Source organism: Chelonoidis abingdonii, chromosome 11, assembly GCF_003597395.2.
Source record: "Chelonoidis abingdonii isolate Lonesome George chromosome 11, CheloAbing_2.0, whole genome shotgun sequence".
In the NCBI taxonomy this organism is placed as follows: Eukaryota; Metazoa; Chordata; order Testudines; family Testudinidae; genus Chelonoidis; species Chelonoidis abingdonii.
The window spans coordinates 51,397,787-51,421,960 of NC_133779.1; the positions used below are offsets into that span (position 1 = coordinate 51,397,787).

General features: G+C 52.5%; 1 protein-coding gene across 1 annotated transcript; it reads left to right on the forward strand.

The window, feature by feature from the left end:
* The first annotated feature begins 1,871 nt into the window (after positions 1-1,871).
* On the forward strand, positions 1,872-23,648 carry LOC116817663 (semaphorin-7A-like). The gene is made up of 14 exons (XM_032768014.2): positions 1,872-2,326; positions 4,975-5,114; positions 5,852-5,914; positions 6,520-6,618; positions 7,067-7,175; positions 7,794-7,892; positions 9,129-9,268; positions 9,640-9,815; positions 11,677-11,785; positions 15,014-15,218; positions 16,112-16,227; positions 16,795-16,967; positions 19,393-19,448; positions 21,176-23,648. Exons 1-14 carry the CDS (start codon positions 2,248-2,250, stop codon positions 21,511-21,513), a joined length of 1,902 nt encoding a protein of 633 aa, XP_032623905.1. The 5' UTR covers positions 1,872-2,247; the 3' UTR covers positions 21,514-23,648.
* Positions 23,649-24,174: the final 526 nt, after the last annotated feature.

A 24,174-nucleotide genomic window follows, 5' to 3' on the forward strand; every position in this document is an offset into this window, starting at 1 on the left:
GAAGGAGATGACCATGAATGGCTATTAGCCAAGATGGTCAGAGACGCCATCCCATGCGCTGGGTGTCCCTAGCCTCTGACTGACAGAAATTGGGACTGGACAACAGGGGATGGATCACTCAAAATTGCCCTGGTCTGTTCATTCCCCCTGAAGCATCTGGCACCTGGCCACTGTCGAAAGACAGGATACTGGCTAGATGGACCATTGCTCTGACTCAGTATGTTCTTATCCTCATCTTGAGTGTCTAAGGCTCACTCGGGCATTCAGAATGCAACACCTTCCTGGCTTCGCTTAATGCTCCGTGGTCATGGCCAAGGCCCAGCAGGAATAACCCTTTGGGAAAGTGCAAAGATAACGAGCGCCATGCTGGGGGCAGCGTCGCTTGCTCTAACCCAAAATGAGACTCCGAGCAGTGACGAGTAAGCGCTCCCTTCTGTGGAGAGGCTGGCGGGTGAGTCTCAGATGTTGGCAGTTCTAGTCCTCAACCCGGACACCGACTCCCACAGCTGACGGCTTCAACCCACTCTGAGACATCTAGAGCCTGATCTTCAGGGATGCGGTGACCCACAAATCCAGCTGACGGCCAGGAGGCCCACATCTCTGAAAAGCAGGCCCTGGGCATCCAAAAAATGGAGGTGTCCGAACCTGAGTGGCCATTTGGAGGCTTGGCATTTGGCCTCCTTGTGCCACCAGTGGAGCAGATAAACGGGCCATGAGCAAAGGTTCCGGGTCTGGTTTTAGAGTCGGGTTTGGGGGCACAGTTGGACTCGCATAGACCCCTGCCCAATTTTGCTCGCCAACCAGGTGGTCAGTCTAAGTCCCAGCAGCTGGGTCCACGTTTGGTTCTGGCCCCAGGGCAGGAGGCTGGGTTGCGGCACCTGGGGAAGGCAGTGGTCACACAGTGGGAGGAGTGCTTGTAACCCGCCACTGTGTGTATGCCCAGATTTTAAATGGCTTTAATGCCATGGGGCTGCCTCTGTTCCTGCACTCAGGGGAGGGACAAATCCAGTATTACCCCCACACCCCTGGGTGGGTCAACAGCAGCCCTGACTGTACCTGGGATTTCTGGATCTATACACAGGCACCTTCACTGCCAGAGCTAAGCAACTTGGGTCTGTCAGGCATAGCAGCTGATCAACCCTAATATGTGGCCCAGCCATGGCTTGAGGGGGACAGAGCGTTGCATACAGTAGGTGTGGTTAACGCTGGCTTTGCCTTGAAGCCACATTTCTGCTCCCAGTGTTCTGGGGCTGTGCAAGGCCCTGCCTCAGTCTCAGTGCCAGTTAGAGCAGCCTCAAGGCTGCTCTATTTTACGCTCTACTCCCCATGAAAGCAGAGGCTGGGTGCAAGGCAAGTGCAGAGGCTAATCTCAGCTCCAGAAAGGTCCTCTGCACAGAACAGAGTCTTGGGGGGGGCAATTTCAGCCCCTTGTATGACCCACCAGAGCCCCTGGTATAGCCAAGAATCAGGCCCCTTCTGTCTAGCACTATGCCCATCACCATGGCAACCTGTTCCTTTGGCAGATGCCTTTTAACTAGGGGAACTAAAGTCCCTCCTTGGCTTTATGAGTCACCCACTGTCTGGGTTAGCACCAGCTCCTGCCAGCTTCAGCTCTCCCATGTTCCAGACCGCATCATTTACTGGGCAGCCCTCCTGGAGTCCTCGTGGAAGATATATGCTGGGGACCGACCTTCCAGCCTAAAGTGTTCATGCTAAGGCAGCTCCAGTGGTGGGAGAAGGGGGGCACTGCTTGCGCTCAAGGGTAGGTGGCCTTTCTGCACTAAACGAGGTTTCATGCTGAAAGCCTGAAACCAGGACAAAATGCAGAGCCTGGCATCTGCGTCTCCGTGGTTGGGCTGATGCTTGGGCTAGGAAATCCCAGGGGCTGGGCAGGCCCACTGACCGATGAGCAACCCCTGAACGGGTGGCCTCTAAAACCACTTTGCTAGATCGCTGCAGCTCACTCCTGCACCCTGTGATTTTACCATCCTCCCCCACAAGAGCAATTTCTTGCTGAAGCTGTTTTGTGGAGCTCCATTTTGTGGAGCTCGGAGGGGGTTATTCCCTCCCCCTGAAGGAAGTTATGCTGACGTTACATCTCCTGGCTCAGGACAGCAGGCATAAAATGCGAAACTGCTCCCATCAGGAGCAGAACTAGACAGACAGCACCGAGCCAGCTCTGATTGCTCCTGCACACTTAACATCAGAAAGCAAATTCGCTCCGGAGACGCTTGCACAGGCACAGATATGAGATCGCTATATTTATTCCTCCTGTCGGCGTTCTGTTCAGCCCAAAAGATACCAAGACTGAAGCTGACCCTTAAAGGTGAGATAAGATCTGATGCTTCTGCTGATGCCCTATTCCTGAGCCACTCGGTATGTTTCATTTCATATTGTTTTCGCTGTTTGCTTGATTTGGCTTGTGTGACGCAGGGGATAATTTCCTAGTGGTCTCCTGTGGATTTGACCATGGGAAATGAAAGGTGGGATTGTTTAATGTGGGGGGAAGGGGGAACAGTATAGTGGGTTTAGAGAGCAGCTTTTGAGGTGGGGAGGGGAGTTTTGTTGGGGGAATATTCTGCGTGAAGACTGGCCCACACATTGATTTGATTAAAGAGATGACAAGAAGGAAACTTTTATTTATTTTCTGGCTGCCAGTTGCAGACAACCCGCAATCTGGGCTGTGGGTCTGACAGGTGTTACAGCTGCAGCCTGATCAGTGATTTCATTTGGAGTCACTTCCCATCCGATTCAAAAACTGACAGGCTCAGGGTTAACTCCTGGCTGTTTAAAGAGCCAGCTGGTGCCTCCCTTACTGAAAGGTGGCCTAGGGATGTTATAGACTAGACCCTGCACCCTCTGCAATGCAGATAAGGGCCCTCAGCTGCGGCATGATCCATGCCTTACTCTTCAAAATAGCCTCTACCAGGAGACCAATTCCTCAGCACAATCCAGCCTGACCCTCCCTAATGAAAAAGCTCCTGCCTCTTGACCCGCATTCATTGTGATGTGCTGGTGGCTTGCCAGGGGAAGAAAAACAACATCTGTGTAATGCAGCCGCTGCAGTTTTCTGATGGCTCTGCAGTTTCCTGGACCGGAGGAGTGTCTTTTATTCCCCTTGCCGCTCGATGCACAGAGAATAAAAAAGCCACATTGCACAAATCCTGGCCTGTTCCAGCTCTGCCCATTGCTCCGGTGGGAAATCAGAGCCTGTCTTTGCTTGGCAGCCAAAAAACACACAAGGGATGCCTGGTGCAGGGTGTGGCTGAAAATGTTTGCCCTGAAAGAGGCACTGGGAGAGAAGGAAGATCCATTGCTTTGGTAGTGACATGTAAGTGGTAGGGCCGAGGAGGCTATGGAGGTAACAGGGGGTTCATTACTGTACCTCTTGGGCTACCCTGAGGAGCAATCCCATAGTAGGAAGGCATTTTAGAGTAGTTGCCAGTGATGGGATCTAAGAATCAATTCCTCCCTCAGTTTCCCCCAAATCCTCCCATATAAGAGGAGGTGGGAGGCTGTCTGTCGGAATCAGAGGTAGGGCCCACTCCCATGAGTTCAACCGGGGGGGGGGGGCAGGATCGGGCCCCCAGGTCTGCGCTCTCTCAATGCCTGCAGCCCCCACCCACTGAGGGTGGAGGAGAATTTTTGCTGCTGGTGGAGGTGCTCTCCTTGCCAGAGCCAGAGATGATTTAACCCTCCGTAGCCTGATGCCCAGCCAACAGCCACTTCCTATCCCTGGTGTGGGTGCATCATGATGGCCCCCCTCTCCCTGATCCTTAGTACCAGGATCAGAAACTCCTAAATGCCTGCCAGTACTGCACGCCCATCCTGTGATCACTACTCTAGTGAAAACACAATGGGGCTCCCTGCTGCATGATAAGCTTGTGCCAAGGGCAGGCCAAGAGGGCGGGTCACTGCACAGGCAAGAGAGCCAGAATCCCAGGCTGGGGGCACGTACCAGCTCCAAGAACCAGCTGCATCTGGTCTGGCTTCTTGGCTGGCAGCAAGATGACCGCAGCAAGGAGCACCCCATGGCTGCGTGCTGTCCTCGCGAGACAGGGACCAGCTTTCTGCATTGGCTTGTACAGCACCTGGCGCCATCCTGGCTACAGAGCAGGGCGTGTAGGTGCCTGGATCAGCTACCGTGGGCACACAGCACTAGAGCTGTGTGCTTGTCTGCCAGTGCCCCCTACTGGAGCCCTGTGGACCTGTTTGTGCATGGTGCCTGGTTGCAGAGCAGCCTTTCTTGACCTTTTTGGTACCAGGGGCCGGCTTGCTGCCTTCCTGAACTGTGACAGGGAAATCTCAGGGACCAACACCAGGTTTTTGAGAAATCTTGCTATAGGCTATTGCCCTTCTGGGGCAGATTTGGCCTGCATAAGGCGGAGGTTTCCATGCTACCCATGGACAAGCTGAGGTCCAGGAGCAATATGCACTGGGGTGCGTTCATATGTGGATTAGGCCAGCCAGAGTTAGCTTTTCCCTCTGCTCCTGTAGCAGGGACCAAGGGTGTCTCTTTAAGCCTTCATTAGGCAAGGGATGCATTTGGCAGGTCTCAGTCCAGTCTCTTCTGTCCACACTACAAAGAAGTTGCCATCCAGTTTGGCACTGAGTGTCCTGAAAGAGAGCCCGAGCATCAGAATGGGCCCTGAAGAGTTGCCTCAGTGATAGTCTGGTGACCATAAGAGAAGCTGTGCTGTCTAGCGAACTGTGTTGTGAGCCGGGTTCTCTTCCCAGCACTGCAGCTTGCCCACTGTGGGTGCCAAACTATGGCCCTGCTGTGTGCCTCGGTTTCCCCATCTGTAAGCAGGGTGGGAGGGGGCGCTGATCGCAACATATTTGCCTTCTTTAGAAAGGAAAGAAACCAGCTGGTTTGGCAGTGGGAAGGACGGGCAAGGGGTAGAGTCTGGATTTCAGCCTTCAGCAAACTTCATCCCCCTCCTTTGCCGTTCTGCCCGCCACTTCCTCCCCCAGACTCTCCTGTGCTAAACTTCGAGAATGGGGAGAAGTCCACAGTCCTCTTCCATGATGCTGGATCTGAGCAGCTGTACGTTGGGGGCAGAGGAGCGCTGTGCATCTTGACATATAAGGAGTCGGAGGTCAACCAGACCCAGGTAAGAGGTGGGGTGTGTAGGGGTCTCTAGCTCCTCTCATTGGGTTTATCCTGGCCCCTGCCAACCCCACCCCACCACCAGCTTGCAATGATGGTGTATAGTCAGCCAGCCTCAGCTGGAGGCCCCAGAGCTGACAAGCCAGCGAAGAGATCCGGCAGCTTCCAGAGAAGACCGGCTCAGGCACAAAGAAGAGACTCCCAAGCAAAGACAGGCTCCATCAGATCCTATGGGCGAGTTTCCTCTCCTTGGGCCATCAGCCTCCCCCAGCTCAGCCTGGGGAAGGCAGCTCCCAGCCGAGACCAGGCTGGGCTTTGAAAGGAGAGCCCCTTTGATCTCACTTGCTGGGCTCAGGGGACACCTGCCGGCTGGCCAGGTACCCACGGGACGGCCACCTGCCATCCCACAGCAGGGCTTTCCTCTCTCGAGGCCGCAGGGCAAGAGAGATCTAGGCCCATCTTCATTTGCAGCGGGTCCCCCTGGGAGCACAAGGGGCCCCAATAAGCACGGGGTTAATTCCACATCCCCCCGCCCCTTGCATAGTTGCTCGGGGAGGGGCTGGGCCGCGAGGTCTGTGGGAAGATAGGGTACAGCCAGGGTCAGAGGCCTGCGGGACCCTTCCTGTGGCTGATCAGAAGCACCATCTTCTTGAGGGCTACCCCGCTGGGCCTTTCCATCTGTGGCCAGGGATCGGGTGCAGATCAGGGTCTGATCAGCTTTGCTCCCCGTCTGCCTCCCAGGTTCCCCTGTGGGCCGACGAGAAGGCAGAAAAGAACTGCAGAAGCAAGCCTGGGGCAGTGCAGGTGAGAGGGGGCCCTGGCGAGCGACGGGCCTGAGCCATGAGCGACCGACACCCCCAGCCATATGTTGAGCCCCCCAGAGATGGCTAACGGGGCTTAGAGATGGCCCCCACGGTGCTGAGCATGGAGGGACCCATTGCCTCTGCTCTGGGCAAGGCTGGTGGTCCCTTCACCGCACCAGGGCTCGGCTCCAAGGAGCTGGGCAGTTGCTTTGAGCTTCCTTCACCCCCACAGTTTCTCCATTTCCTGAGAGTGTCCTGCTACCACAGCACAGACAGCATTGCAGCTGCTGCATGGCGGTGGTGGGGTCTAGTGGGTAGAGCAGGGGGGGGGCTGGGAGGCAGGACTCCTGGGTTCTGTTCCCAGCTGTGGGAGGGGAGTGGGGTCTAGTGGTGGGAGCAGAGGACAGGGAATCAGAACTCGTGGGTTCTATCCCAGCTGTGCTCCTGGCTCCGTCACCCATCGCCGATTTATCGTGGGTATATGATCACACACAGCGGATGTCTCAGATCTACCTGCTCAGTGAAAGGCTGTGGGCTGGGTCTGTTCCTGCCATTAATGCCAGGTACGTGTAATGAGCACTAACGGCTGTGCTGGTTCACCCACAGGCCGAGTGTGACAACTACATCCGGGTGATCCAGAGGCTAAACAGCAGCTCCATCATCGTCTGCGGCACCAACGCGGGTTCCCCCAAATGCTGGTTCCTGGTGAGCATGGGAGGCTGGGGCGAGGAAATGCATAGAGAATGGCCGACGGGCATAGGGGGGCTAGGCACCTCACTTGTAACTGGACTGGGACATTTCCATCCCCAGGTCTATAATATTGCCCTGTGACCCATCAAATCTGGGCTCATTCTCCTATGGCGTCTTTTAAGGAAGTGGTTCCATTCCCAGCTCTGGCAGTGGAGTGGGGCATAGGGGTTGAATCAGGGGGGGTTGGATGCCAGGACTCCTGGGTTCTGGACTCCCGCGTCCCCTGCCCTGTCTCCATGGGCGTGTCCCCCTGTGTGTAAGATGGGCACTGCCTCATGGGGAAACTAGACTCAGAGAAGTGTCAGACTGCAAGGGGCCAGCTGGGCTGAGGTCTGTGAAGCGTCTTGGGTAAGATCTATAGAAACAATTAAACCTGTTGGCTTGGGTTTAACCCTCCCCCCAGAGCAATGACACAAGGCTGCAGCAGGACAAATGGGGCCAAGCCCTTGCCATCAGCGGGGAGAGCCTCGCCCCAGCATCACCATCTCAGCCGGCTGCAGCCATCGCCGTGGGTAAGGAGATCTGCCTCTCTCCATCCCCTGATAGAATGTGAGGGGAGGGGAGCCACCTAGGGTCCCCCTGGGCCTCGCCTCGGGTGTGTTCTCTGCTTGGATCCCAAGTCCCAGAGCAGTGGTGTTGGAGAGGGAGGTGGCATTGGACCTGTGCAGTGGGCTTCCCCACTGCAGACTGTGATAGCCCAAGACGAGCCAGCCCCATGGGAAGGTCCAGTGCAGGTCCCAACAGGGGAGGTTGGGAGCAGGACTGGTGCCAATAAAGGAGTTTGCTTCTTTGGAGGAGATCCCACCTCAGCCCTGATAGGCTTTGGAACTCTGCTGAGAGATGATGGGGAGCTTGGACTCCTGGGTTCTGTTCCCAGTGCTGGGAGGGAATGTGGGCTAGTGGTTAGAGCAGGCAATTGGGAGCCCTCCTCTACCCCTGTCTCCCAATGTGACCTGGGACTGGGCATGAAGAACGAGTTTTGTTCTTTGTTGCCCTTAGAGCAGGGTCATCTGTTGTCTTGAAAGTGGATAGTGGCATACTCCACAGGAGGCTGGTGGGGAGGGGGCTGGGGCTCCTCCCCTGCCCCATGGAGAATACCCATCCTGTTTTGTCTTGGGTTAATACTGCAGAGGGCAGCCTGTACTCAGCATTGTCTCAGGACAGAAGCACCATCCAGAGGAGCTATGGCCCAAGGAAGCTGCTGAGAACAGAAGACAAATGGCTCGTCAGTAAGAGGCTTTTCCTATTGACCAGTCCCAGGGAGGGTCAGAGCAGCCAGGCTGGGCCCGACGCTTTCCCCAAAGATCCATCACCTCCAGCAGCGGCCAGTCCTTGATGCTGCAGAGGAAGGCAGATTTCACCCCAGGCAATGCACTAGGTCAAACCTTGCATGGGTCGAGGGTTGTGTGCTCCTCCATCCCTCTGGAGTGATCATCTGACTCCCTTTAGCATCAAACTCCGTTACCCCAGTCTCAGCTGAAACAGCTATGTGTTATATTGACCATAGAACTGTCCAGCCCTGACAGCGTTTACCTCGCTGAAGCCCTGCAGCAAGGTGTTCCACAGGTTGGCATTTCAGACCCTTCAGCTCTAGCAATCTAGGCTGGAAAGATAATAGGAAGACATTTCAAAGACACATTTGCAAGCATGGCAGATGGCATCCATAAAAAGCTGGCACGTCAGGGATGGGCACACTGGCCCTCACTGCAGAGATGATGAGGATTTTAAGGTCAGGATGGGATGATTTAGTTGGGGATTGGTCCTGCTTTGAGCAGGGGGTTGGACTAGTTGACCTCCTGAGGTCTCTTCTAACCCTGATATTCTATGATTCTATGATACAGATTCTCTGCCAGTAGAAGCTCTGATTCCCAAACCAAAACGTGGCCTAGGGGATAGAGCACTGGAGTGGGGAACAGGACACCTAGATTCTGTTCCTGGTTCTGCTGCTGTTCCCTTTCTGTAACTCAGTTTCCCTATCTGTGAAATGGGGATAATGATACTGACTTCCTTTGGGGAGAACTAGGGATGATCACTATCATTCTATGAAACAGATGCAATCCAGTAGAGCCAACTCACACAACCGTCTTGCAAGCTTCACAGTAGTTAAAGTCCTTCTTAAAGCCCCAGTTCATTGAGTTCTGTCATTGCAAGAGAATCTCAGCTTGCTTTAAAATATAAATTATTTAGCTCTCCTGGTTGCAGAGAAAAGCTGGACAATGAGATTCCTAAAGCCTCAGAATAACCAGAACCCCACATTTTTTTTTTCAACCTCATGATTTTAAAGCCAGTCTCGTTGTTTTGAGGGGCCTGGGGTTGGCGACACGCATGACCCCCTCCATGCCCATATCTTGACTTGGCCAATCAACCAAGGAATTAGTGGTGGTGCTGGCACACACGTGGCTCCAGCCAGGTTTCTTTATACACTTTGATCTCTTTTCTCATCCCATCCCCATTTCCTCCCGCAGAGGCAGAGTTCATCACTGCCGCCTTGGTGCCGGGAAAGGAGTCCCACCTGGATGAAATCTACTTCTTCTACAACGAAGTCAACAAGACAGCGGGGCTGGATGAAGAGCCGGTCAAAGCCCGGTTGGGCCGTGTGTGTAAGGTACGGAGACCCCGCGGGCCGAGAGCTGGCAGTGAAAGGCAAATGTCTCATCTTGACCTCCATTCTCATGCCTGGCCTGGGTGCGAGGGTGATGTCACGGTGTCGGCAGCAGGCCCTGGCAGCATGAGCTGGTGTAGCTGGAGCTAAAAGGACCAGTTTTGTGAGCCATGCGTGTGAGCCACATGTGTGTAGTTATAACAACTTTAGCTGCTGTTATAACGGGCCAGGGCTGCGCGCTTTGGCCAATGTGGTTCAAGCCACGTGTGGATCTGGTGGTGGGGGGTGAGGGGCGGGGGGGCAAGGGTTGTGGTGGAACATCCGTGCTTTAGGCCTGAAGAGCTCTGGGATTTTTCCTCCCCGACCCTGCTCAGGTGGATGAAGGCGGGAAGAGCCTCCTGCTCGATTTCTGGACCACGTTCCTCCAGGCCAGGCTGGTGTGCGGCAGCCCCACCCATCCCCAGCGCTTCAACCAGCTGCACGATGCCGTGGTTCTGGGCGAGGGGAGGAGGGGCCAAGGCATGCTGTACGGGATCTTCGCCAGTGCCTGGTGAGCGGGGGCCGCGGCCAGAGCCAGGCAGGGCTGGGGCCACGCTGCAGGCTGGAGTCACACAGACTCCTTGCCCCATGGCTGGTGATGGGGGCAGAATGTTGCCTATGGGTGCAGGGAGGAGGCAAGGCCATGGGGGAAGAGGTTCTCGCCCACCCTGTTGTTCCTCTCCCATGGAGTAAGTCTCATGAGACAGATAGGAATCACAGTGCCCCTTCGCCAGACTGGGAGAATAGCATAGGAGTAGTTTGATATCTATATATGCGGGCTGGGTGCAGCTCCAGTCAGGCCAGTGGGGCCAGCCGTAGTGGGGGAAATTCCGTGCCTGCCCCAGACTTGTAGTTTGGGGGAACAATACCCCCCCTTCCCCAGCCCATTCCCAGACTATGCCTGTGAAGAATAGGCCAGGAAGCCGCCCAACCTGGAGCTGCTTCAGGGTGACCAGATGTCCCAATTTTATAGGGACAGTCCTGATTTTGGGGTCTTTTTCTTATACAGTAACTCCTCATTTAGCGTTGTAGTTATGTTCCTGAAAAATGCAACTTTAAGTGAAACAATGTTAAATGAATCCAATTTCCCCATAAGAATTAATGTAAATGAGGGGGTTAGGTTCCATGGAATTTTTTTTCACCAAAGACTATATTTTTTATCTATCTGTCTAATCATCTATCTATCTATCTACACACACACACACACACACACACAGAGTATAAATTTTAAACAAACAATTTAATTCTGGTACACAGTGAAGATGATTGTGAAGCTTGGTTGAGGTGGAGGAGTCAGAGGGTGGGATATTTCCCAGGGAATGCCTTACTGCTAAATGATGAACTAGCAATTGGCTGAGCCTTCAAGGGTTAACTCTCATGGTATACAAGGCAGCAGGAATGGAGTGAGGGGAGAGAGCATGGCAGACGGAGACAGAGACACACACTGTGTGTGTGAGACAGAGATGTGCATTTCCCCTTTAAGTACACTGCCTTGTTAATTAGATCAGCTTGCTGAGACCACAGCTGCTGCTGCCAGCAAACTCCCTCTGTCCTGAGCCCTGTCGTGTGCCCCACCCCCGCTCTATGGAAGATGAGGTAAGCAGGGTGCAGGAGCAGGGGGGAGGTGGACACCCTGACATTAGCCCCCTCTCTTCCTCCCCTCCCCTCCATACAGCAACCAGGCGTCTCAGGGAGCAGATCTAAGGCAGAGAGCAGGAGCAGCACATGGCAGTGGGGGGAAGAACAGCTGCAATTGGTAGCCCGCTGGGCAGCTGCTGCACAGGGAACTTAGGGGAGCGAGGAGCTGATAGGGGGGCTGCCGGTACACCCTGGTTCCAAGCCCCCACCAGCTAGCTCCAACCGGCTGCTCTTCCTGCAAGCAGTGGACAAAGCAGGCGACTGCCAAACGATGGTAGAAGGGAGCATTGCACAACTTTAAACGAGCATGTTCCCTAATTGATCAGCAACGTAACAGCGAAACCATGTTAAGCAGGATGACTTTAAGTGAGGAGTTACTGTACAGGCTCCTATTACCCACCACCTCCTGTCCCGATTTTTCACAGTTGCTGTCTGGTCACCCTAAGCTGCTTAGAAAGGCAGGACATCCATTGGGAAAAGAGGTGGAAGACAATGACAAGGCGTCCGAGCTCCCTGGCCAGTCTCCTTCTCCACCCCCCACCCCGAGCAGGGAAAATAACTCGGCTCTGCCCCCTGCCCCCATTCGACACCAGATCAGATCTGCCGCACCTGCCAGTCATTTCCGTGGGGTGGACCTCAGAGCTGAGGTCCCAGCACAAAGCGCCCAGCGCCAGCGGTAGCTGGCTCTGCCTTGCCAGCCGCCAAGGCCTGAATGGAGCGTTTTCCCCCTGCAGGGGCACGACCGCCGTGTGCGCCTACTCCATGGACAAGGTGACCCATGCCTTCAAAACCTCCAAGCTTAAGGGCTACGCCAACGTCCTGCCAGCGCACCGACCTGGCACGGTGAGGCCCGCGCAGGGCGCGGTTCGCGTCCCAAAACGGCTCCCCGGGAGTAACGAAGGGACCCCCGTTTCTGACAGCGAACGGAGGTGCGGTGGGGACTCTGAGCTTCTGTGGCTTGCAGGGAATTACCAGAGAACTGCCTGGGCCAGTCAGTAGCCGCAAAGGACCCAATCTCAGTCACAAGGGTCTGCCGCGGGGTCATTTCAAAAGCTCAGCTTTGCCCTTCTGCTTTCTGGGAGCTGCATGAAGTTTGCCAAGGTGGGAGGGGTCCACTGAGCACCCCTTTAAACGCTTGCAAATGAAATGTGTCCACAACCCAGAGCTCTTCCTCCTTTCCATGGGAATTTGTAAACAACAAATTATCTCCACAGGGCAAGCTTCCTGTCCAACCCCACTCATCCCTCTGTCCACAGCCCCCCATCCCTCCAATCGAAACCAGCCATCTCTTCCCCTCACCTCCTGCTGCCCTCAGCACCTCACAGCCACTGTCTCCTCCATTCTGCCAGCTCCTTCTCCACTGGACCCCCAAACACCAGACGCCTGGGCCCTGTCACATCTTTGGATCAAATTGAACCTGTGGCAGGGAGAGGGTTAGTAGCTGCAATGCAGTGCTCTGGAGGGAGGACTGAGAAGGGGATGGGACTGGCCCAAGGTCACTCGCAGATCAGTGGCAAAGTTACGGATGGAACCTGGTCCCCCTGAGTCCCACGTGGGTGCCTGAAGGGGGCAGGGGCACATGAACAGGGAAGCATTTATGAAGGACGGACGGGTTAGCACAGAGACCTTTGCAATCTCATGGACACAAGAGCTGGGCGAATAACATTTTTTGGTTCACTGGCAAGTCTGGAAAATTGGGGGAAGAATCATTTGAGGCAACCCAAAATTGAAATTAAAAAAAAAAATTGGCAAATCAAAAAGTCAAAAATTTTCATTTTGGGGCGAACAAAGTTTCATGTCAATTTGGGGTTTTTGCTTCCTTTTTTAAAAGTGAAATTAAAGGGTATTTCAAAACAAAAAGTCGGTTTGAATCGAAACATTTTTTGAAAAAATTGTTAGGGTTTTTTTCAGCCCAGAACAATTTGCCAAAACCAACACGAGTTCACAAAATGTTTCAATTGAGCCCATCCTGCTTTTTTTTTTTTTTGTTAGAAAAAAGTATTGTCCGAAAAATTTCACTCAGTCCCATAGCAGCACTTAGGTCCAGATCCTCAAAGGTATTTTGGTGCCTAACTCCCTGTGACAGGGTCCCAGGGGAGCCACTGTGGTTACTTAATTAGGGCAAACAGCAAAGAATGGGACAGACAGTCCCCAAAGCTGGTGGTCATTCCAGTACCTAGATCCACCAAGCTAGCCTCAAAACAGCTTCTACAATACCTTCCTGGTTACCCAGAAGCCAAAACTCAGTTCCCTTAAAGCAACCCAGCCTTAGGCCTCCACTCAGGCACCCAAATCAAATATGATGAGGATACTGAACATCTCATCCACCATAGAAGAAAGTTCTACCAATCCCAAAGGATCGGACACACTACCTCCCAGGTTAATGAATATTTCAGATCTTACCCAAATACACGCTTACAGCCAATTCTTATTAACTAAATTAAAATGTATTTAAAAAGAGAGAGAATGGTTAAAAGATCAATATACATCCAGATGTAAGTACAGTTCTGAGATCGGATTCACAGTAGAGATGGTGAGTTTTGTAGTTGCAAAGAATTCTTTCAGAATTAGTCCATTGGACTATAACCTATGTTCATATTCAGGGTGGTCCAGATGGGACTGGAGATCTCCAGCTTATGACTCAAGTTTCCCCTGCATAAAGCATCAAGCAGATCTGAGATGAAAGGATCAGGTCTCAAGAGCCTTTTATACAGTTTTCTAGCTGCCTCTTGACCATACAGTCCTGGGTGAACAATAGGCTTTTGATGTAACCTGCTGTTTCCTAAACATCACCAGTAATCAACTACCTGGATTAACATTAGATCATTTATCCATTAAGCAATTCATATACAGTTTACCACAAAATTTAAAGAGACACAGAGACAATGACATTATTTCACCCAAAATTCACCTAAAACAGGGCTGGCCAACCTGTGGTTCCGGAGCCACATGCGGCATTTCAGAAGTTAATATGCGGCTCCTTGTATAGGCACCGACTCCGGGGCTGGAGCTACAGGCGCCAACTTTCCAGTGTGCTGGGGGATGCTCGGTGCTCAACCCCTGGCTCTGCCACAGGCCCTGCCCCCACTCCCCCCTTCCAGCCCCCTCCCCTGAGCCTGCTGTGCCCTCGCTCCTCCCCCTCCCCCCCAGCCTCCTGCACTGCAGGTGATCAGGAGGTGTGGGGAGGGAGGGGGAGGCGCTAATCGGTGGGGCTGCTGGTGGGCAGGAGGTGCTGGGAGCGGGGCTGGGGGAACTAATAGGGGGCTGCTGACATATTAGTGTGTCTCCTTGGCAATGTACATTGGTAAATTCTGGGTCATTGTCAGGCTCAGGTTGGCCGCTCCTGGTCTAAATCATAGAATCACAGAATATCAGGGATGGAAGGGAGCTCAGGAGATATCTAGTCCAACCCCCTGCTCAAAGCAGGACCAATCCCCAACTAAATCATCCCAGCCAGGGCTTTGTCAAGCCTGACCTTAAAGACCTCTAAAGAAGGAGATTGCACCACCTCTCTAGGGAACCCATTCCAGTGCTTCACCACCCTCCTAGGGAAAAGGTATTTCCTAATATCCAACCTAGACCTCCCCCACTGCAACTTGAGACCATTACTCATAACATGTTAACTTTACTCACAAATGTCAATATCTCTGAATCAGTAGCTCTAATAATAGACAGGAACTGTCTGTTTACATGGCTGACATCTCAAAAGATACAAGTCAACACATACAATTAGAGTTACCTCTAGTTTTCTAACAAGCCAGGTTTGCATTTCAAAGTTCTAGCCTATCTAACATAGAATGGCCCTAATCACTATTTACAGACTCTAAAGGTTGAATCTGGGTCATTTAACCTGCAAGCTGCTTACCCCTTTCTGGCCATGGGTCACACTCCCATTGATTCTGGAAGGAGTTAGGTGCCTAACTCTCTTTGACCCTCTGCTGGATAATGCCCAGAATGAGCTCTGCATTGGGTGGCTCCTTGTAGACAGCACTGGAGGAGACTGAGGGTCTGTCTGTGCAGAACTCGGCCTCCCTCTCCGTTACTCACCATCCTTTTCCATTCTTTCCATAGTGTGTCCCCTACAATTCCCCTAGCGCCCCCTCCAAAGCCGTCCTCAGCATCATCAAAGATTACCCCGAGATTGAGACCATCATCTACCCTGAGGGGCAGCGCCCCCTGTACGTGCTGCAGACTAATGACACCTACACCAAGGTGGTGGCTGACAGGGTCCTGGACGCCAGCAACACTTCTCGCACTGTCCTCTACCTTGGGACGGGTAGGTGTGGCGGGTGCTGGGAATGTGCCCTCTGGGACTCAGCCTTTGTGGAGCTATGTCTGGGTGCTTAGGTTTTGTCAGTGTGGGGACGCAAGGCCACACAGCAGAACCAAGAACAGCACCCAGGAATTCCCAGCCCTCCTGCTCTAACCACTAGATCCCACTTCCCTCCCAGAGTCAGGACCCAGGAGTCTTGACTCCCAGCAGCCTGCTCTAAACACTAGCCCCCACTCCCCCAAGAAGTCAGGCAGCTGAAGCTCCCAGGGCGAGATACGTGCTGCATCCGCCCCACGCCAACCACGGGTCAAGCGAGGTCTGTGCCTCCTTGGAGGGCCTGGTCCATTGCTGAGCAGACACTGACCAAGGTGATTCCTCCCCCAGGAGAATGTCCTCTACCCGACAGCACTGTGTGCTTGCCCTGTGAGGTGAAGTGTAGGCCAGGACACAGCTGGCTCAGGGCTTGGCTCACCTCCAGGTCACCAGTTCAACTCTCGCGCTGGCTGGGGATGGCTTTGTGCCGTTCTGGTCTGACAGCTGCTTGCTGGTCCTTGTGATATCAGCTGGGGGGTGGGGAAACCCAGGCGTCCATATCACAAACCTGGGAGCACCACAGGCAGCACGTTGACCCCTTTCTGGGCAGTCCCAGCAGAGGCCAAGGGCTTGCCTGGGTCCCGGAGATGGCACTCCCCTCCAGTAGGTCCATCCAGGGCAGAGCTGGGGCATGGGGGCAGGCCCATGGAAGGCAACTAGCCCTGTCCCTGCTCGGACCCTGCCTGTCCTGGGCATGCAGAGAGGCCTCTGGCTGTCTGCAGGTGAAACCTGGTCAAGCTCCCATCGCCTTCAAGGAGACCGGGTTCCTTCCTCTGAATTCCCCATATCTCTGGCGGCTGCAGATAAAGGGAAGATCCACAAAGTCCTGCAGACTGGAGAGCAGACGGTCATCATCGCAGAGCTGAGCCCTTTCCAGAGAGACGTGCCCATCTCTGGGATGGCCCTGGATGCCTTCACAGTAAGTACCCTTCCCTCTCTCTATCTTTGCTCTGTATTTAACACTGGCGGCTGTGGCATATTGCAAGCTGTCTCTCTAAATGCTACGGAGTTTTCTTGGTCCTGTTGGCAGGCTGGGTCTAGCAGTAGTTAGTCTGCAGAGAGGCAGCCTTGAGTAAGGTGGAGTGGATTGTGCCTTGCTCTTTTAGGGAGCAGCCTGCTTTCTCTCTCACTGCTTTGGGGTTCTTGTGTGTCAGGGTTCTGGATTCTAAGCAGGAAGGTCGTGTTATGCTGCAACCTTCCAGCAAGAGTATTTGATTTTGTCTAATGTCTCCGTGTGTATGCTGTGAACATAACACCTGTTTCTAAGACAGACACCCACCTCCACCCCCAACAAGTGCTTTTGCTTGTGAAGTCCATTACGGGCATAGTCCTGCTGCCAGTGGAGATTTCAATGGGAATTTTGCCAGCGCTTTTGTTTGGAAAGGGATTGGCCCCAGTTTGCATCGCACCCATCAGTTCCAGAGCATGCGGCCTCCTCTCTTGCTTGTTTGTTAAACCTTTGACTAACCTGGCCCCTCCTTGGCAGGGGCACCTCTATGTAGCCACCGAGTTCGAGGTGACGCGCCTGCCACTGGCAGACTGCGGGCAGTACAGGGAGACCTGCTGGAAGTGTGTCCTCGCCAAGGACCCGTACTGCGGATGGGATCCAGACGGCAAAAAATGCTCTGCCATCTCTGGAGAGGCAAATGACACTGCCAGGTGTGCTCAGGCTTAAAGGCGGAATGCTTTGCTCCCAATCTGCCATCCATTCAATGGTTTTGTCAAGTTGGGGAGAGAGGGAGGAAATGAAAGGAGCTGGTAGCTGTAAACATACACACGGTAACATGAAGGCAGCATGGCCTATTGGTTAGAGCATCTGTCACACAGGGAGATCTCAGGCTGCCTGGGTTCTATTCCCAGCTGTGGGAGGGAGACATGTTTACTAGTTAGAGCATGAGGCTGGGAGCTAGGACACCTGGGTTCTATTCCTAGCTATGCCACTGATTCGCTGTAGAACCTTGGCCATATCACTTCCCCATGCCTCAGTTTGCCTATCTGTATAATTTCTTCCTGCTCACATTTTTGGAACACAACTTTAGGGCACCTCCCATACTATGAGCATAGACAAAGGCTGCCCATAAACAGATTCACCTACCCCAACCACAGCCTTGACAAAGGGGGAACGCTGAGCTTTGCCAAGAGCCGGGAGGGTTACAGATCTGGGCTCTAGTGGAACATGCTGGGAGGAGAGGAGCAGGTTCCAGACTGAGGACCCTGCTCAGAGAAGGCCGGCTGGTTTATCCTGAGGGAGCTCCAGGTGAGGCTGATTTCAACTGTGATAGCAATCACAGGGGAAGAGGCTGCCTTTTGCAAACCATGTCATGCGTTCCCATCCTCGCACAGCACTCCATTATGTTCACACTGCAGAAACTAGTATCGCCGCAGTGTAAAGCAGCAGGACTCCTGCTCGCATAGCTCCACCGCCTCCCTGAACAACGTTAGCTATGCTGAAAGAAGCATTCTTCTGCCTGCATAGCTACACTGGGCATCTGTTCGCAGAGCTCTGACACCAGGACATGTGGGTTTTTTTCACACCCCTGACCAACAAAGCTATGCCACTATATGTTTTCAGTATAGATTAGGCCTTAGATTCGTGGGCGAAAGGCATTTTGTATCGAGAACTGGCAGGAAAATTTGCATTGAAAAAGTTTTCTGTTTCAACAAAACAATGTGTGTCTATTTTGGTTACATTTTCTTTAGGGTTAAAAAAAATGAAAACAAACCCATTTGGGGAACAATGAAATGTCCTATGTTGACTTTTTCAGACGGAAAAGTTTTGAGTTTTCATTTCAAAAAGACTTTTTTTGATTAGAAATGTATTTTTAAAAAAATAAAACAGGTTGAAATGTTTCAACTGACCGAAGAAAAAATGGTGGAATTTGGTTCTGTGAAAAAACTTGAAATTTTGGTTTTGACTATCCATTTTCAGACCAACTGTAATGGATGTATTATTATGTATAATAAATAAATAAACCTGAATATGCTTGCTCAGGACTTCTAAACCTAGACTGGACAAAACCCTAGAGCAGCGTTTCTCAACCCGCAGCCCACTGACTGCCTGTAGCCTAATCAGCACACAGCTGTGGCCGTGTGACATCCTCAGGGCCATACAAGGTAGTATCTGTATTGTATGGATGCAGCCCACATAACACAGAGAGAACTGCATATGCAATTCACAAGGGTAAACAGGTTGAGAGCCTCTGCCCTGGAGACTGTCCTCTGCTGCACAACCCTGCACTGGCAGGGGAATGACTTGGCTGTAGAGTTGGTCAGGAAATGGGATTTTTTTCCTACGGAAAACTTAGATTTTTTTTTGGCAAAAATTCAAATAATGAAAAATTCAGAAATACTACCATGGTGCCTCATGGGAGTTGTAGTTCAGACGCCTCAAGCTCCCATTCTCCTACCTTGGCTGTGCTCCACAGCTGGGCTACAACTCCCATGATGCACCTTGGTCCTGCCTCTTGGAGAGGCAGTGCATCATGGGAGTTTTTCATGTGGTGTATCATGATAGACTAGCTGGGGAGCTCAGTCTACAGAGGAGAATGGGGACATGAAACAACCAACCTACATCTCCCATGAGGCACTGCACTGCAGCAATATATCCAAATTGAGCTATTTCAGTGTTTCAACAAACAAATGAATTTTGCTAGCGAAAGCAGACCCTTTTTGTGAAAGGATAATAACTTCTATTTATATAGCCATCCATCGTGAAGGGTAAATAAGAAATGCAGCCACCTCTGGGCTACAGCAAGAGAACTAGAACAGGGTCCAGCAGTGCTGCACAATAGGACCCAGAATGAAGGAGAATCCTGTATCTTAGCAGGAGGTCTGGCTAGACCCCCACAACTCACCTTATGCTCTTGTATGTAGCGCTAGCTCCTGATCTCTGTGTTGCAAGATGTTGGAGACACAGAGTGAGCTTCCGGCAGCCAGTATAGGGGCGGAGTGGGGAAGCTGGGGCTAAGCCCTGGCCCTTGTTAAAATGACAGTTCCTCCTCCATCCTCTGGATGAGGATGCAACAGTCACATGTCCCTTGCCACTCTCCTGAATGATTTCCTCTCTCTCTGCCTTTCCTTGCAGCAACTTCCTGCAGAGCCTGGACCCAGCGGCCGAGGACGTGTGTGAAGGTGCAGCAGGTAGGTGCCTCGGCCTTTGCGGAACCCTGGTTGCACACAAGTGTTGCTGCCTTGGCCGTGGAGACCCTTCCTGAAAAGCAGATGACAAAAGGCCCATCTGTCTGAGGGAATCTCACTGCTGTCCCCGTGGGCATGGAAAAAACAATTAGCATCTCTCAGGACTGCGAGGCCTTGTCCAAGCCAGAGCCTCCAGTCTCCCGCTGGAGGTGCAGCAGTGGGATTTTCCTACTCTGCACCAAGCTTAGCTGGCAAGGCCATTCAAGTGCCAGGAATTTAGCATGCCCGCTCTCACTACCAGCAGGGCTCAGTGCTGGGGCAATGGAGGGACACAGCCCCAAAACTCTAGTGCCTTAGCGAGAGCCTAATGTTACTCTTCCCCCACTACTAAGCTGCATGAGGACCCTGTTGCTGGCAAAGTGCCACCCCCCCAAAATTTGAATTGGTACATTTCCAGCTTCAAAAGCTGAGACCAAGGTACGGCAGGAAAATGGTTTGGTCGAGACCGTGCCATAAATCCAGGATTCTGCTAGCCATCGGGAGGAGAGAGTCTGCGGTAATGGTTCAAACACCCCAATGATACGGTGCGGAGTGGTAGAATGGTTGGAGCAGGGGGACCCGGGAGCCAGGTCTCCTGGGTTCTCTTCCCAGCCCTGGGCCAGGGGGCAGCATGGAATTTTCAGAATGGCTCTGGACCAGATTTGCATGTGTGCTTATCACTCCCAACTGGGATTAGATTTTCCCAAAGAGTTCAGGTCCCCTTTGGGGCATGTCTAGACTGCAATCCCAGGGTGTGAGTGACGACAGCTCGAGTGGATGTACCTGACCTAGCTTTAATTTAGCTAGCTCAGGTATCAAGCCAGTGAAGCCTGCGCCAGAGGTGGGGGGCAAGTGGGGCAATTTTCCCCAGGCCCTGGGCCCCGCAGGAGCCCCCACGAGAATATAGTATTCTGTAGTATTGCAACTTTTTTTATGGAAGGGGCCCCTGAAGTTGCTTTGCCCCAGGCCCCCTGAATCCTCTGGGTGGCCCTGGTCTGCGCTCCAGGGTGGGTTAGTCCTGTGAGCAGTTACCCAGGGGGCGGGCTTGTACAGCTTGCGCATGCGGCCTTGGTGTCCTCCCGGAGCCGAGAGCTAGAGTGAAGCTGGCTCAGGTATGTCCACACAATCTGGAATCACACCCTGGGACTGCAGTGTAGAGATGCCCACAGGCGCCTAAATAAGGGCTGAATTTTCCAAAGTTCCCAGCAGCTGCCATTGCTGCCCTCAGAGTCAGATTGTCAGCAGAGTTCAGCCCCCGGCCTGCACCCAATGTGCTGAGTACTGCTGCTAATTCATGCCTAGAAGAGGGAAACTGGGACTCCTGGGTTCTCCTGCCAAGGAATCCTGAGCAAAGTCCTTCAGCCAGAGCATTGGCTTCCCCTTCTGCAAAAAAAATAAATAAATGGCAACCATCACACTAACCTCTGTGGTGCAGTGCTGGGAGACGCAAGCTCATGCACGGTGCACAGCACTTTGAGATCCTTGGATGGGGTTCTACCTAGAGCAGATCGCAGGCTTTTTGCTGTCGAGGCCCAGGGTGTCCGTGTGCGCAGAGGCTAGGGCTGCATTTGGGTGGGATTTTGTGCCTCCAAACTATGGAGCTCTCATTCTTTCCCCTGTTCTGTCTCCTTCCCCCCCTGCCTTTTCCTTTCTGATTGCTCTGCTCTCACCCCCGATCCCTCTGTTCAAAGAACAAGTAGCGCAGGAAGCCCTGAAAAAAGTGAGCGTGGACCCGACCAGCTACATCTACCTGCCGTGTCCTCTGCGCTCCCACCATGCCATCTACACCTGGGTCAAAGACGGCAGCAAGCAGTACCCCTGTGCCATGGACGGGCACTCCTGCACGCTGCGCTTTGGGGAGAACACCCCCATGGACCAGGGGCTGTTCAAATGCACAGCCACAGAGGACGGCTACCTAGAGGAGATTACTGCCTATAAACTCACGCTCAGCGCTGCCTGCATCCCACCGCTCTCTGTGACAGTGGCCGCTGGTGCTTTATTCCTTGTCGTCACCATCCTCTTGCTTTAGACTCTGCCATCCAAGCGGAGATCTCATTCCACTGCCAATGACGTCTGTTTCTTTTTCTTCTTGTAACCCTCCCTCCTGAAGATTCTCCCTTTAAACCCCAAACAGAACACGTGACGCTCTAGGAACAAAATTCCAGGAGGCTCCTCCAAATGCTCCAATTTGGGCATCCCATCAGCAAACACAGCCATTACGGCAGGGGTTTTGCTAGCCATCAATAACCCAGGAGCCTCCTTCCCAAAATGTATGGCACGACTAAACTTGGCAGAGCTGAGGAGAGGGATAGTTAAAGTAGAGGCAAGGAGGGTAAATGGACTATTTATTTTGCTGCTCAGTGGGCCGGTAGGCCTGCTGCCATGCTGATCCCAGTTTAGCATCCAGCTTGTCTGATGGGCACTGGTCCAGACTGGGAGTTTGCTTGTTCCAAGGCTGCTGGGTGATAGGATTTTGCTGGTTTTCATGATGTGGCTTCTTTAAGGAACAATTCTCCCCAGGTGCTGCTGGGGGAGAGATGATGCATGAGTGGATCTCTTCCAACTGCAGCTGCTAGGCGCTAAATCCTTTTAGCATCCATGCTGTTTAAAGGGAATGCTCCTCCGATGAGCCCCAAGTCTGACCCGTTCAGAGTCATGATCCAGGCTGTTCTCTCTGTGGTCTTTTGTGCACAGTTCCCCTGATTACCAGCCTGGCCTGTGTTTTCAAGGGAAAGGAGAGTGATCATGCAGACGCCCGCACTCTGAGCTTACGCTGGGGTAAATGCAAAGTCACTGCGTTGACTTGGCGCTTCCAGTGACGGTTCCGCCTTCAAACAATCGTCTTCAGCTACCGTCTTGCCGTGGTTTCAATCGGCGCCATGCAGCGGCTGCTGCACAACAAACTGGTGGCCGTGGGAGGGATCTAAGGCTTGATTCAACTGGCTCAAGCAACTGCGTTGAAAAGGGACAGATGGAGAAAGGCTTCTGGCTAGAGGGGATTTCAGCTCGAAAAGGAAAAGAGAGGGAGGGAAAGTTAGCGGCTGAGCTCAGGCATGCCTGTGTAAATCTGGATGGCACTCACAGGAGGAGGTGCAGGAGCTGAGTGGTGAAGATGGTGTCCTACCAGCTTGAAGGTTGTCGGATGAATCTTGCTCGATCCCATGCTAGGATGATCTCACCACTGCGAAATGGGCACCTGCTCCAGCAGATTAGGGCAGCCAGGGTCCACATCAACCCCTTGTGTCCCGCTGGCTGTGAAAGTGATGTGCCTTAACTGTGTCAGCCCAATGAGCCATTGGCTTGTGGAAGCTTTGCCTTTGCCTCCTGAGAATGACTCCTCTCTGCCACTGCTGTCACGGAGATCAGAATCTGGCCCAGAGACCAGGAGAGATCGATTCAAAACTGGCTTTCAATCTTGCACCATTGCTTGTTTCCCACAGGACCAGCCAAATCAGTGCTTTGAGTGCTTGTGTGCAATGGTACGGAAAGAGTTAATCATGTCCCCTTTCTCTGCCTTCTGTGTCCAGAGGATACTGACCAAGCCAGTGCCCTGGATGTTAAACTGCATTGGCTAAATTTGCAAGCAACCCTAAAAAAGAAAAAAACATAAGAACGGTCATACTGGGTCAGACCAATGGTCTATCTAGCCCAGTGTCCTGTCTTCGGACAGTGGCCAGGGCCAGATGCTTCAGAGGGATTGAACAGAGCAGGGCAATTTATTGAGTGATCCATCCCCTGTCATCCATTCCCAGCTTCTGGCAGTCAGTGGTTTAGGGACACCCTGAACATGGGGTTGTGTTCCAGACCACCTTGGCTAATAGCCATGGATGGACCTATCTGCCGAGGAACTTATTTCATTCTTTTTTGAACCCACTCCCAGTTATACATTTGGCCTTCACAACATCCCCTGGCGGTGAGTTCCACAGGTTAATGGTATGTTGTGTGAAGACATGCTTCCTTATGTTTGTTTTAAACATGCTGCCTGTTAATTTCAGTGCATGACCCCTGGTTTCTGTAAAATTCTGGTGATTCTGAGCCAGAAACCAAAGTCCCCCTTTCAACAGATTAGCAGCTCCGCTGAGTGCCAAAACAGCTGTCCGCATCTGGGTACTGCACATCGGCCAGATTCCAGTTGCTTCTTTCTCCGGATTTTCAGCAAAATAATTTTTTTTATCTTTGTATAAAATAGATATGAAAGTTTTGCAAAAAAAAATAATGTATGAGGAAAAAAATCTCCCAGTCTTTAAACTGTAGTCAGTAGCTGTATGAATGTAGCTAAGGGCCCATGTAGTTTAAAAAAACCCAGCCAAACAGGTAGGATGTTAGAGTAACTCCCTTTGCTTGTATTTATCAGCTCCGGGTATTTATTTGGTATTATTAAAGAGGTATTGTCTACAAAGCATAAGGCTAGGCCCCAGGCACTTCTGTCACCGAGTCGCTGTGTGACACTGTGCCTCAGTTTCCCCATCTGTGACATGGGGCTAATGATAGTGCCAAACCTTGCAGGGTTGTCACCATTCATGAGATAATGTTTGAAACGCACAACGAAGGTGCTGCGTATTACTTTAAAGTGGTGGGAACGTGGGATGGTGTATTGGGAATCTCTGAATCCCACTCTATTGTAGTCGGGGCTGTCCCCAGATAACCTCACCTCCTGTTCTAGATCTGCCCTTAGATTGGCTGGGAAGGA

Bases quoted from the DNA above. Each gene is read 5' to 3' on its own strand.
- LOC116817663 (XM_032768014.2), top strand. From the start codon at position 2,248: ATGAGATCGCTATATTTATTCCTCCTGTCGGCGTTCTGTTCAGCCCAA. The intron at 5,915-6,519 runs GTGAGAGGGGGC...GTTCACCCACAG, and splicing joins GCAAGCCTGGGGCAGTGCAG to GCCGAGTGTGACAACTACAT. The intron at 16,228-16,794 runs GTAAGTACCCTT...CCTCCTTGGCAG, and splicing joins TGGCCCTGGATGCCTTCACA to GGGCACCTCTATGTAGCCAC.